Source organism: Prinia subflava, chromosome 12 (assembly GCF_021018805.1).
Source record: "Prinia subflava isolate CZ2003 ecotype Zambia chromosome 12, Cam_Psub_1.2, whole genome shotgun sequence".
Lineage (NCBI taxonomy): Eukaryota > Metazoa > Chordata > Aves > Passeriformes > Cisticolidae > Prinia > Prinia subflava.
Window position 1 is genome coordinate 5169205 of NC_086258.1, and position 13430 is coordinate 5182634.

The window sequence follows — 13430 nt, forward strand, 5'->3', positions numbered from 1 at the left end:
CTTAGAAACTGTAGATCTGATCCTATCACATTAGAAATTGGTGTGGAGCCAAGGGAGAGGACCGAGTCCAATTGCTGTGTGAGATTTTGTGATAGCTCCATCCTGCACCATGTGTAGTCCCAGCTGAAGGCAAAAGGGAAGCATTCACACACTTGCCAAATGGTTCTGTGGGAAATTTTGGAACATGCTTTCTTGGGGGAAAGGGAGAGGAAAGGGGGGAAGAAAAAAAAAAGGGAATTCTATAGGATTCACATCCCTGCCAAATCAAACGAAGCAGAGTTATGGCATCATGTCCAGGGTACACTAGTGGCCAAATGCAGCCCATCATGGACCAAATCAACTGGTGTTGCCTTGGTCAAATTCTGGGTGGCTTTTACTGGCAGGACTTGAGGTCTTTTTTTCCTGAGAAATTTCAGAGGCTGATTTAAGATAAAGAAGGGCTCAGCTGTTAAAATGTGACAGCTGAGCACACAGCCTGTGTTTAACTGCTGCTCATACTGCAGGCATTTCATTCTTGCTGCATGGTGAATCCAAATTTTGTCACTGCTTTGCCTTTTACTTTAATTTCTTTTCATCTCAGGGAGATGAAGGACCCTTAGGACCACCAGGAGTCCCTGGTCCAGAGGTAGGTTTCAGTCATTTATTCACTGAGTTATTACCAGCTCTGATGGCCTTGCAATGGAATTGTAGTTAAAATCTCACAAAGGTTCAACCCTCCTTGTCTGGGAAGTTAATCTGCCCTGCTATGAATTATTGTCCTGTCCAGGGCTTGATTGATTGCTTGATCCGGGATGGCTGAAAGTCCAGGAAGTGTCTTGCACTGGGTGTTGAGTTTATGACTTGCCTAAAGTCTCAAACCTTGAAAAACTCTCTAATGTTTAAACAGTTCATCCTCAAGATAAATGACATTGATTGGAAACCATCTCCATGACCAGTCCTTGTGTTTCTGCCTTGATTTATAGTATTTTTCAATGAGTAGAGAAAAAAGAAAGTAAAAAGTCTGGACAGTCAGAGAGAGTCCTTTTGACCTCTGTGAGGTATCACAGAAACACAGTTAGAAAAAGCAAAAAGAATATTGTCGTATCTGTGAGCTTGCCAGCTCAGGATTTTGTAATGGCTCTGTACATAACTGTCACCTCAAGATAGTAAAATATCCCAAAAATCGGTAATCGGTGGATAAGAAAATGAGTGTTTCATCCTCATCTTTTATTTTACAAGCATGTAAGCTGCACCTGTGACCAAAGCAGCTGTTATGCTTTTTTCATGTATTTCAGGGCCGATCTGGTCGGAAGGGATTTCCAGGAACACCTGGTCCCAACGGTCCAAAGGTAAGAAAAGAGTTTCCTCCTGATCCAGGAAGCAGTGGGTAGAAGGGAGGGAAGGAAGAGGGAAATGTCTTTTCTTGCCTTTACCACTCTCCCAAGCATTCTTTCCAGAGAGAACAAGAGAACTGAGGGTTCCTCTTTTTCTCAGAATTTTGGGGTCTCAGCTTCTGCTTTTTTCTTCAAAAAGAATGATGGTGCATTTTTTAAGCCATTATAAACAAATGTCTTCCTCTTTTGATATTAACCAACTTCTCCCTCCATCATCATCTCATTTTCCATTGCTCCTCCATGGTTTTGTTCTAAAACAATGCGCATCATTCCTATCTTTGCTGCCTAATTATCAGCAGGAGCCATCCCAGGGCAATGCACTCCACAAACCCACACTCAAAAGGAAAGAGGAAACCCAACAAAAACAACCTCTTCAAACAGCAAATAGCAAAAATGTGGTCTGGCAGCACATCTGGAGTATCTGCCTACTGAGAAAATACAGCTGCTGTCCTGGAGACACTGCTGGTTACTGGTGAGCCTGGCCTCTGGATGGCTCATCCAGGGGCACTCAGCTGCCTCCACGTGCTGCCCTTGTCCTTCTCCTTCTGCTTTCTCCTTCACCCCTCATCATTTTCATGCTCTGAACTCCTTTTTCCTGCACTGGGATTTATCTCACGTGGGTTCTTGCTGTGGTTTTCCTGTGGATGCTCTTTGTGACAGTAACGTGTGCCTGTCTGAGGTTTTATAACAACAGAATCAGGGTGCAGCATTGCCTGGGAATATTTGGGTTGTCTTTTCTTGTTATGCTTTGTAAAACTTTGGGATAAAAGTTTTACGAAGGGCAATAGATTTCTTATGTTTCAGTGTGGTTCTCTGGAGGTTATTTTACTACAGCAGGACCAGCTTTTGGGGCATTTTGCTCCAGAACAGCAAGTGTTTGCTCTGTGTTTGTGTCAATAGTGTCTCTTATTTTGGATTATCCTCCAAGTCACAGTTGGTTTTGTAATATGTTGTTTCTCACAGATTTTCCCCAATTCATACTTTGCAGCCCAAATAATGGGCACAAATTCACAAAGAGCCACGCTGTGCCCAGGGTCTGGCTGGCAGCCCCAGGTAACCCATGTGCCTTTGTCTCTTGTCCTGCAGGGTGAGCCAGGAAACCGTGGCCGACCAGGGAAAGTTGGTGAGCAGGTAAATTCCTTATTTTCCTTGTCTCCTCGATGATGTCCTCTGTACAATGTGCCCAGAGTGCAGGCAGAGGGCAGGAGCCAGGCACTTCTGGTCACATCAAAGCTGCCCACAGCCCTGGTGCTCCAGGTTCCAGGGTTTGTCAATGTAGGTTTTAAGGATAGGATTCTCTGCTTTGGGTGTTATGTTGCTTTCACTTCCCCTAGATTTTCTGGGGACTAGAGGAGCTAGCAGCTGAAGAAACCAGACCCTGGGAAAGAGAGACATGAGCTGCACTTCGTTGTAATTCTATAGAGAACATTCTGCTGGCATAACCCCGGACATGCCTTATCCCTGTAGGCTTTGGGGGAACCACAGGCATCAAGGAAAAAGCAACAATTGTTCCCACATCTCTGGGATTGAAACCAACAAAACTTATCCACCAACAACCCTGAAAGTGAAGCCACAGAGCCTCCAACATATTCTGTGTGTTCCTGCACGACCACACTGAGGTGGTTGTGGCAGCTGGCCCTGGCACTGTGGGTGTTGCTTCTCCCCACTGCTGTCCTTCCCAACACTTTCCCTGCGGGATGGTCAGCATGCTTGGTTTGGTTCAGCTTATCAGCCTCTCTGGCTCTTCTTTGCCCTGTATGCAACTTCTTCCAAGGGTTTCTGACCAAGCAAGTCTAAAAAAGTCAAGGTGGATCCTTTTCAGTACCAGCAGTCTGATACCAGCATCAGTGTATATCAAAGGTGGTTACTTCTATCTGGAAATTAGAGCCATTTCTGTGTTATGGTTGTTAATTTGCTCTATAAAGAGTAATTACTGAAGGAGCAAAGTTGTTCCTCACATCTGAGTTCTACTTGCAGCTTTATCAGATTCTGCATGATCTCAGGCAACACTTTCCAGTGCTTTCTGCCTCAGTTTCCTCTTCTGTGAAAGGTGTGAGACAGCCCTGAGCAGAGCTTGGCCCAGTGCCTCCTGTTCTGAAGTGGCACCTGTGGATACTGTTAAAAACGAATATTTGGAAGTGCTTTGAGATCCTTAACCAGACATTGTCCTTGAAGGGCAAAGCATCATTAGGATTATTATTCTTTAACTTCCCTCAGGACTGACCTTGGATGAGAACTGTAGGCACTGTTCATCGAAAAGAAAACACAGCTGGCCTCTGCTGACACTGAAACCAGCACAGTGGTAGGAAAGCTGCCTGTGTTATTCTTAGTCAATTAGTCTCTGTCTAGAAATATCACCCAGAAAATTTCCATTTCCGAACCAGTCAAGTCATTAGAACAAAAATGTCTCACCAGACTAATGAGAAATAACCTCCTGTCCCATCACACCTCCACTGAACGATGCTGGAGTGTTGGGGTTTCCTTCCTCCCTCCACTTAAACTTCAGCAGTTGGTGTTGGGGCTGGGTTGGTTTTTTGCAGAGCCCTGAGAGGATGGGCCCAAGCCCTTGGCACTGAAGACACCTCACCCTGTTTTTTCTTGTGGAGATCTTGATGTTTTCTATTCCACATGAAGGGTGGTCCCACTTCTCAGTCCTGCTGCTCTGCCCGACAAATGGGTTCTCTCAGAGCAGAAAATTTCAGCATAACAGCACGAGAAGAGGTCAGCCATCCATCTCATTGGAGATTTCTTCCCTTTTCTAGGGACATCTGTTTAGGAAAACATGGGAGTTCAGTAAGGTTTCCAGTGACACTTGAGCTCTCATTGAAAAATGAGGTTTTAAGCCGCAGGGCAGTCCCTGATGTGTTGTTTTTCCATTGCAAGGACACAGACAGGGGAAGATCATTCATGAGATGCTTGTTGTCTCCATGTGCTGGAAGGATTCCAGCTGCCAGGCGCCCCAGTACCCTGGAAATGTGTGGGTTAACCCTTCCTTGCCCGTAGATGGAGTCAGAAGGATATGAAGAGGAATACGGGGTCTCTGGCCAGAGAAGCCACCAGCCTTCCTGTCCCAGAGCTGGGAATGCACAGCAGAAGAATGTCACCAAAATGTCCATGTTGAAGGTCAGAGAGCCCTGTGGGAGAATTAACACCCTGCAGCAGACAGGAAAGAGCTGCCATCCCAGGGACCCCCTGCTTGGCACTAGAAAATCCCAGTGAAGAGTTGTGCCAGCTGAAAGAGGCTTCAATGGACTTATGTCCTTAATGGGGCTGGGGAGGTCCTGTCACAGCAGGAGCAGCTGTGTGAGCCCCTTCTCCTGTACAAGGAGTGACAGCCACATACCCATTGCTCTGTGCTGGGAAGGGCAGCCAAGGCCCCTTGGAGGTCTCTTGTCCTTTAAGGTCAAAGTATGTTGTGTCAATTTTAGTATTCTAAGCTAACTGGCCAAAGGACACCAGCACCACCTCCTTCATGTCTTTCCCCTTCCAAAGGAGAGGGGCTGTAAGGTCAGGTTTGCAGGTGGGGAGGTGCTGATTGTCAAGAGGGTCGCCAAGAACGGAGCAGGGAATTGCACTGGTGTTTCCCACATGTGCTGCTCCTTTCCAACCCACTTACCTTCTCCTCCGGGGCGTCTCTGACCTCCAGACATCTCAGTCAGGGATTTTCAGGCCCTGTGGTGTTCCCAGCCTCCTTGATGTGACATGGTGCTTCCACAGCACGTCTCCACCTTCCCTTCCCTCATCCCTGGGGTGGTGGGAGCCCAACGTAGCGCCAGGGCCGGGCTGAGCCCGGTGCACAGGGGGTTAAACCGCACGGCCGTTCTTTGCGGGTCAGAGCGTCCTCCTTTAAACTGTGATATTTACTGTTTTACTTTCCCTTTCTCTCATCTGAATGGGAGGATTGTACATTTACTCCCTCCCGTCCTTTGTCCCTGGTGTGTTTTGTTTTGAGTTCTAGCGGGCCAGCAGAACAGAAAGGCCGTGCTCGGTTCCCGCTGGGAGCGACTCGCGGGCCCGTCCCTGGGAGACCCTGCTCACGCTGGGCTCGCCCGTCGGTCGCTTCCCTCAAATGGGCTGTGATTTATGCAAGGCTTCATTGCTGACTTGCTCTCTGTTGATGGAGCCAAGAAGGGGGGGCTTAATTATGACAGGGCTGGACAATAAATGGGGAAAGCGAGACAGGAGTTAGGAATTACAACCCACCAGTCCCCCCCTCCTTTCCTTCCCCCCGCCAAGCCCCCAGCAACTTTTTAACAATCTCCATCCCTTTTCCGCCGTGCCCTTGGCTGGGGAGTACAGCAGACTGAATCAGGAGCGACATGCTGAACTCTAATATAAATGTTTTACATTCTTTCCTGTATAGTGTGGGCCTTTATCCGGGCAGCCACCGCTGCTGGGACTTCACGTGCATCATTACACGCACTGCCCAGAGCTGTGTTTGATGCAGGCCCTCTTTTCAACCCTGGGAACCTGAGAAAAACATGTTGTGCCACAGCCATTTTAATGTAATGACCACAGTGCATGTCGGCTTTGATTAGATATTTGCCATTGGCAGCTCTTCTTGTTCTTAAAACCTAAATCTTTCCATCTTAAAACCTAAATCTCCTTGCCTCTAGTGTCTATCCCAATTTTGGCCAGTGAAGAGCATCATTACCCAGTCTCTCCCTGTTTTTTCTTACAGTCCTGATAATTTACCGAGATTTATTTGGCGTAGACATATCTATCTCTATTTGTGTCTGCTTGCAGACACAGCAATGTTGGTTAATTTAGCCGAGAGCAGACAGTGCTGGCTGCAAACACTGCAGAGCTACTGTGCTGGAAGCTGCAAGGTCTCTGCTCTGCATCTCACGTTCACACCATGGGATCTCCTCTCACGTGGGGAGGGAGCAGTGACATCTTCCCCTGTGCAGCACCACAGTGCACCAACACAGGCAGAATTTTCTCTGGGTTTGGACTGAAATGTTGGCTGTGCTCCCCTTCCATCCCAAAGCTGATCTATGCAGCAGGGCCAGTGCTGGCCATGCCAGCAGGTTTCAGCACAAGCTGCCATAACAAGCAGCACATCTGTGACAGCAGGGGGGTCTCAGGAGGGCCTTGGAGGCTCTTGATGTGCTCAGATCTCTGCAAAGCACCAGCAGGCCAGCCTGGGAAGCACCACCAGTGCACCTGGCTTCAGGACCCCAATTCCTGAGAGGCTTTTTAGGGTGGAAGCCAATGCTGCCATGGACAGTGGATTTGAAGATTTGCCTTCAAGCCTGAGCTTGGATAAGCAGCACCTCTTGGAAGGGAGTTTGAAACAGTTTTGTTCTGAATGGGACCAACACTTGCTGCAGACCAGGGATCCCTCTTCTGCAGGGACTGGCCTAAGGAACCAGAAATTTCTTAAAGAGCATATTCCTAGGAGAGGAAGAAAGAGTTCTGTGGTTTTCCAAGAAATTGGAAATGAACAATACTTTCTCAATTTATTGTCTATTTTTGCCTAACAATGCATTTCCCTGTTGCATCTCATTGCTTTGCCATTCTCTGCCATAACATCTGCCTTCTTCGTGGCCCTGGGCTACTGGAAAAATTCGGAAACTGGATGCACTTGTGTACCTGCACTTGTGTCTAATTGAAAGGACAATTGATCCAGCAGCCTTCAGCAATGCCACCCAGTGGCAACCTTGCATAGGCAGATGCTGCAGAGTGTTCTACTCTCCTGTTGATTCCTGCACTGGGCAATCTGTGCCCGGTCCAGCTCTGCTCACACGGGTGTCTGGTCCATGCAGCCTGGCCACGATGACATTCTTGTGCTCCAGGACTGCCTCAGCTGCAGACATAAAGGCCATTTCAAAGCAAAGACCACTTCAGAAAGGCTGGTGAACCCCTACAGGATAGTGCAGCTTGTGTGTTTGTGGCTGTCATCCCATGGCTAATGGGTATTTCCATCATGGCACAGAGGAGAGCGAGTGTCTGCAGTGGCATGGTCCTGTGCATCTCCAGAGCCACAAACTGCTGGAGCTCGTAGGGAGATTGCTGCATCTTAATTCTCAGGAATCTTTGCTTGAGATTGCATCTGTTTCCATCTTCCTAATTAAAAGCAGTTCTGTTTGCCTCTTCGTTATCCTGAAGGTTGTTAAACCCTGAGCTTAGACTGGAGGTTTGTTCCAAGATGGTCTCTGAGCAGTGTGCGAGATCCACTGCCCTGCTGGCCCCTCTGGCTGCAGGAACCTTTATTTCCTACTGGCACCTCACCAGCACAACACCATCCAGGGCAAAATTAGTCTGCACAAAGGGCTGAGGTAGCTTGGATTAACCCAGAGGAAGTCTAGCCAGTCCAGCCTGTAAAATGCTGGTCAGTCTCTGTCTCTGTGCAACCCAGGAGCTCCGGCTGCAGATGCTCCTGGGGAAGCTGCTTTGGGAAACGCTCACAGAACAAAGCCACGCTGTGGACTCGGCCTTCCTTCCTTCACTCATCCACTGTGCTGTGTGTTGTGGTTCCTGCAGATCCTCGTGCTGCTGCTCCAGCTGGCGCCTAAAGCAGAACCAGCTGTGGAGTCAGACATTCCCATGGCCGGGAGCAACTCCATCCGCCCTGGTAGCCAGTAGGAATTACTGAGCATTACAGGAGGGATGCTGTGCTATTGTAACCAGCAAGGTGGACCAAAGGAACTGTTTACTTTCTCAGCAAATAAAAACTGAAAATTAGTTGTGCTCTTCTCTTTCCTCAGGGTCTGATGGGTTTCATTGGTCCGGTGGGGGAGCCTGGAATAGCAGGAGAAAAGGTAAGATTGCTTGCAATGAAATGGTGGTTGTAATTTCTGCAGGACAGGGAGGCTGGGGCCAGAGGAGGGTTGTGAAGATTTAATTTGTCATGTGAGTGCAACACCCAGCTGGGAATGAGGCACGTCCAGGGTGTCTGAGCTAGACTAGGACCAGGCCAAAATCATCCACTTCTCATTCAGGGATTAACACGCGCTGCCCTCCAGGGAGATGCTGTCAAATATTCTTTGAAAAATTAACTTCCCTCATTCATAATGCGCCAGGCAGTTTGTATTTAACAGTCAGCTCTGGTTTTCATGGGAATGAGGGATCCTGTGTTGCTGGTCATGGGAGGAGTCCTTGGGATTGAGGTTACAGATTTCTGCAGAGGCGTGCTCTGGGTTGCCAGGGGGGGTCACGCAGGACCAGAGCTGAGCCTGCATTGAACAGGAGGTCTCAGCAATTTGTCAGGTGTAAAAGAGTGCAGCCACCCATCTGAACAAAGGCTGGTCCAAATATTTCCCTTTTTATCTGATGAGGACCATCCCATCTGGCTGCCCCTGTTGCTTTGGGCACGCTCAAGGCTGGTGCCCTCTTGTGTACAGTACAAACACAAACCACTTCCAGGGGAATAAAAAGGGCTTTATTTCTCATAAAAATGTAAAAGGACGTTAATTTGTTTTCTATTAGAGTGTAAACTTTTATTCAGAGGCAGTTCCCAAAGACAAATCATCTGTGTCACTCATTGTATCTCACTCGCACGCTGCTGGTTTTCATTGGTGGTTTAATTATTCACAGTGCAGCCATAAAGATAGTGAAGAGCATAAAACGATGCATTCCACACATCAGTGCTCTCTTTCTCACTTTTATTGCTTCAAGCCCTGTCCTCTGGGTAATGATGTAAAGACTCTGTGACAGTTATACTGTGTTTGCTGCAGATCCATTTTATTGTCTGTCCACAGCAGCCTTTGGAAAGGCCTTTCCATCCTGTGGGCCCCAGTGGGGCAGTAGCAGAATCAGTCTCAGTCCAAGCTGTCAAGGCCCACAAGAACTAAAGAGAATGACATGATGTGGGCTGTATTTTAGAGAAGGAAAACAGAGGAATAAAGAGCCTGTGATGTGTCCAGGGTGGTTACACAGAAAATTGGTGCCTGAATGAGCTGTCCCATTGGCAGCTGCAGTCCTGAATTGAATGAAGAATAAGGCATTTGCCATGCAGGAGACATGGGAAGATCTTTTTCCCCATTCCATTAAGTTGACATCTGCCCCTGTGTTTTCCATACAAAGCCTTGACCACATGAGGTATCCTCAGCTTCCAGATCAGCTCTGTAATGTGATGATGTTACATCAGTGTCAAGGCAAACTCAGGCTGCCCTTTGAAAATCTGCCCTTGGAGATCCTCAGCACAGCTGGGATTTCCATCAGGCTTCTCTACCAGGACAAACTTAGGGATGACAGAAATAGCTATCATCAAATCAAAACCTCAACCAGGCCTCCAGTTGGCATAGTATCCTACAGCTTACTACGCTCTTGTGAGCTAAATGAAGTGGGAAATATGCTTTCATTAGACAGAGCTGAGTCAGCAATCTCCATCCTGAGGGCTGCAAAACTTAAGACTGGAGCCAGTAGAACCCAAAGATTATCAAAGAGAACAATACAGTTAATACACACTTAATAAAATCCATCCATTCAGGAAGAAAAAAATCCATGCATTGGTTTACAGGGGCCAACTGGTGACAACACAAACCCTGGGGTTTGTTTTTAATAAGCTCCTTAGAGCCCAGAAAATATTTCCCCTTGCACGTCTTGCTGTTGGAAGGTAGGTCAGATTTTGGGCGTAAACTAATTGGCAGCATTTGCTAAATCCTCCTGCCTCATCCCCCTGAGCACACAAACCTAACACACCGAATTCCCAGTGCATCCCTGGGGCTGGAGGGATACTGCAGACAATTCTGTGGGAATTGCCACGTCTCCCAAAGGAGCTGTTGATATCCCACCACCAAAGCCACACCTTCGTGTCACCCTCACTTCAGCAGGTTGTGGTGGTGCTCATGGGGGCATAACCATCTTGTCTCTCACCTTTGGGTCAGGGATGTGCTCATGGAAAGTGAAATGGTCTGCATGAGGGGATAAGGGAAACTGTTGCAATGAATAAGTGGTGTTTTGGTACATTAAGTTTTTTTACTCCTTTTTTTAGAAGGGATCCTATCTTTAGGGTGGGCTGGAGAGTCATCAGCTCTGAGCCCCTCACAAATCAGACCTCCAGGTCATGGCTGTAGCACGTGGTCTCAGGATGAGCCACAGGACAGGGAGTTCCCCCAAAACACCTGCAGTCTCCTCTGAAAGCACCAGGCAGCATCTCTGGGTTTTTCCACCTTGATTCCCTGCTCCCAGCAGGGCTTTGTGCCAACAGACCTCAAATCCATGGCTCTGAAAATGCCAGCACATGAAGGGATTGAGATACTGCAGAACAGGCATGTCATGCCTTGGGTGGGAAGGGCTGGAGATTTCCTTGGGTTCAGCCCTAGCACTGTTTGGAATTGAAGGGGATGTGCCTGTTTCCTTCATACCTTGGTGGTTTTGATGGCAAGAATAAAGTCCCCTCTCTTGGGATGTGGAGTATTAATTAATTCCTGCAATCCTTCCACTACTCTGGTGAGATGGATGGAAAGTGACTAACACTGGGAGCATTTCTAGTAGAAAGCTGATGGCATAGGCATGAATTTGTGAATTTTTTTAGTTGTTTCATTGCTCTAGATCACTCTTCCCCATGCACCTGTCTCTCTCCTAGGGTGACCGTGGCCCAGTGGGACCCCCAGGCCCTCCAGGAGTCAAGGGGTCGATGGTAAGGAGTAAGTCTGCATTCTCTCACTCTTGCTGCCACCTCTCTGTCTCTGTCCTAGCCAAGGGTGCAGCTTCTCCTCGTCTTTAGTTTCATGACAACAGCTGCAATTTCTTCCTGTGTCTGTGGGGATGGGAATGGGCATTTGACTGAGTGGATACTGAGGTGTAGCCTCTCCCCAGCAGTTTCCCCTTCAGTGCAACATTGAGGTGTGTTCTGTGGCTCCATCAGCTGAGGACCTGCTGTGTCAAGTGGAGACAACCAGGATTTGAAGGACTGCCTGTTCCCAAGCATCCTGCCTCCTGAACAGGCAGTGCCCACCAACAAGGGTCTGCCCAAGCTGCCCAGAGCAACTGGAAATGCAGGGTGCTTGGGCAGCACGGTCACTGTGCCTTGCTGTGCTCTGCTTTCAGGGATCTACATTTAGGAATTTAGCAGTGGGGACCTCAGCTGGATCTTGTCTTGCTCTGACACTTGTTTCCTGTCTACCACAGTGCAAGACCCAAAGACATATTTTCATATTAATTCAGCCCATTCTCTTCTGGCTGTTCAGAAAATCTTGCTGCTGATATCGCTGCCTGGGTTGGAGCTGGGCTAGTGACAGCCTGGCCATTTCCTTCTGCCCCTGAGCAATTTTACCCTAAGAAACATCAGATCTGCCTGACCTTGCAAGCAGCCAACAATGACATTTTTCCTGTCTTCGCACTTGGAGGAAGAAGGTCTGTGCAGATTGTGGACATTCACAGCAGGTGTGTTCTTCTTCCTTCCCTTTTAGGGGCACCCTGGGATGCCAGGAGGAGTGGGTTTTCCTGGGATCCCTGGACCAACAGTAAGTAAAGGCTAATATCACCTTTTAATACCCCATCCTGGGCATTCATGGGCAACTGTATTCCAGTTTACTTGAGTTTGATATGAACAAGAGATATGGGGAAAGGGATGGGACGTGGGTGGGAGCAACATGGAAAGAGACACAAAAAAAGCACAGTGCTTAATCCAAAATTCTGTAACCCATTTCCCTAAGGAGGGATGCAAAAGTCACAATCTAGCCTCAATCTTTCAGTAGGACACAAGCTCCCTAGTTCAAGGTGTTCTGGGCTGGGAATGGTTGGCAGTGTGGTGCTCACACCACGGGAGGTATCATGGTGATTTATCACGGTCATTTATCACAGTGATCACATCATTCAGCATGACCATCCTGCGTGGTCAAAGCTCCTGCTGGCATGAGAGGAGCAGCAGAGCAGCTCCCCCAGCCAGACCCTCCATCTGGACAGGCTCATCTGGCACACTGCAGCTGTGGCTGGAGCATGCAATGGCCGTGGAGACAGATTTTAGGCTGGCTCCAGTTTCCCACAGATGCTCTTTAGATGTAGTTCGGGCTCTCCCAGCAGCACAAGTGCTGCTGGAGCCAAAAAAAGGCAGCCCTGGGTGGGTACAGGGAATGGATTTTGCTCAGTGTGTGAATTCCCACAGTGCTGGTAGCTGGGAGGAAGATCACAGCAGTGAAATGCCCAGGAAGTGCCAAAGGTGTGGCCTCCAAATCAGAGTCAACCCTGCCACTGCCAGGAGCTCAGGGATGCTCCGGGTGCACTGGCTGCAGGCAGCTGCTGCCTGGGCACAGAATGGGCAGTAGCAAGTGAGTGGAGGTGAGGAAAAGAGAAAATCTGAGGTCAAGCAGCACCCCAGGGTGACCCATCTCTGCCTGAGAGCAGCAATGTGGTACCAGCCAGGTCCTTACAATAAAAGCAGCACGATGCCACCCACAGCCCCCAGCACTGAGCTGCTCTGTGACCCCCTGTGGCAGCACTTGCTTTTGACAGAAGCCTGGGATGCAGCTGGATATCTGTAGATATCCAAAAATGTCCCATTTTTTAGCAACAACCCATCACGTTAGCTGCTGCATGACTTGGGGACAGCTGGAGCATTGGGCTCCCTCCTGCTCTGGGCCTGTGAGCACCCGTGGCAGTTTCTGTGCTGTGGCAGAGAGCTCCAGCCCTGAGCACCATCCCATGCACCACTAAATGTACCTTCAAGTGAAGCCAAATTTTGTCTGTCTTCACTGGGGCAGAACAATAGCATGAGCTGAGGCATCAGATCCAAGTGGAGACACCAAAACCTCTCAGCAAAGCTCTGGGAGCTGAGACAGTCCCCAGGTCCTTCTGCTTCCTTCAGTTCCCTCCTCTCCTGCAGGCAAATAACAAGTTCATCCAAGCAAAATGTTTTCTCCACAACTGCATTTTAAAAAGTCGTAATTCAATAAGCCAAACTTCCCCACAGAGCCAGTAAATCAAATAATCTCCTAATATCAAATCCCCACTCATTAACTCCAGCTGTTTTTCCACCAAACATTCCTTTTGCCTTTCAAGCCAGACCTGAGGCATGCAGTTGTTGTTTGTCCTAAACTGTTAAAATCTTTGAATGAGCCTTAGCAGTGATGGCTGATTAATTCAACAAAGGATGACTGGAAATGGGAAGCA

At 48.3% G+C, this 13430-nt stretch overlaps 1 protein-coding gene across 3 annotated transcripts in view; it reads left to right on the forward strand.

Annotated features, from left to right (window-relative positions):
* Positions 1-13430, forward strand: part of COL27A1 (collagen type XXVII alpha 1 chain) — a 138311-nt gene that overhangs the window by 76201 nt on the left and 48680 nt on the right. For all 3 annotated transcript variants that reach the window (XM_063410124.1, XM_063410121.1, XM_063410123.1), the window contains 6 exons: positions 581-625; positions 1275-1328; positions 2460-2504; positions 8084-8137; positions 10906-10959; positions 11732-11785. In XM_063410124.1, coding sequence (XP_063266194.1) covers positions 581-625; positions 1275-1328; positions 2460-2504; positions 8084-8137; positions 10906-10959; positions 11732-11785 — 306 coding nt within the window. The remainder of the gene's footprint in view (positions 1-580; positions 626-1274; positions 1329-2459; positions 2505-8083; positions 8138-10905; positions 10960-11731; positions 11786-13430) is intronic.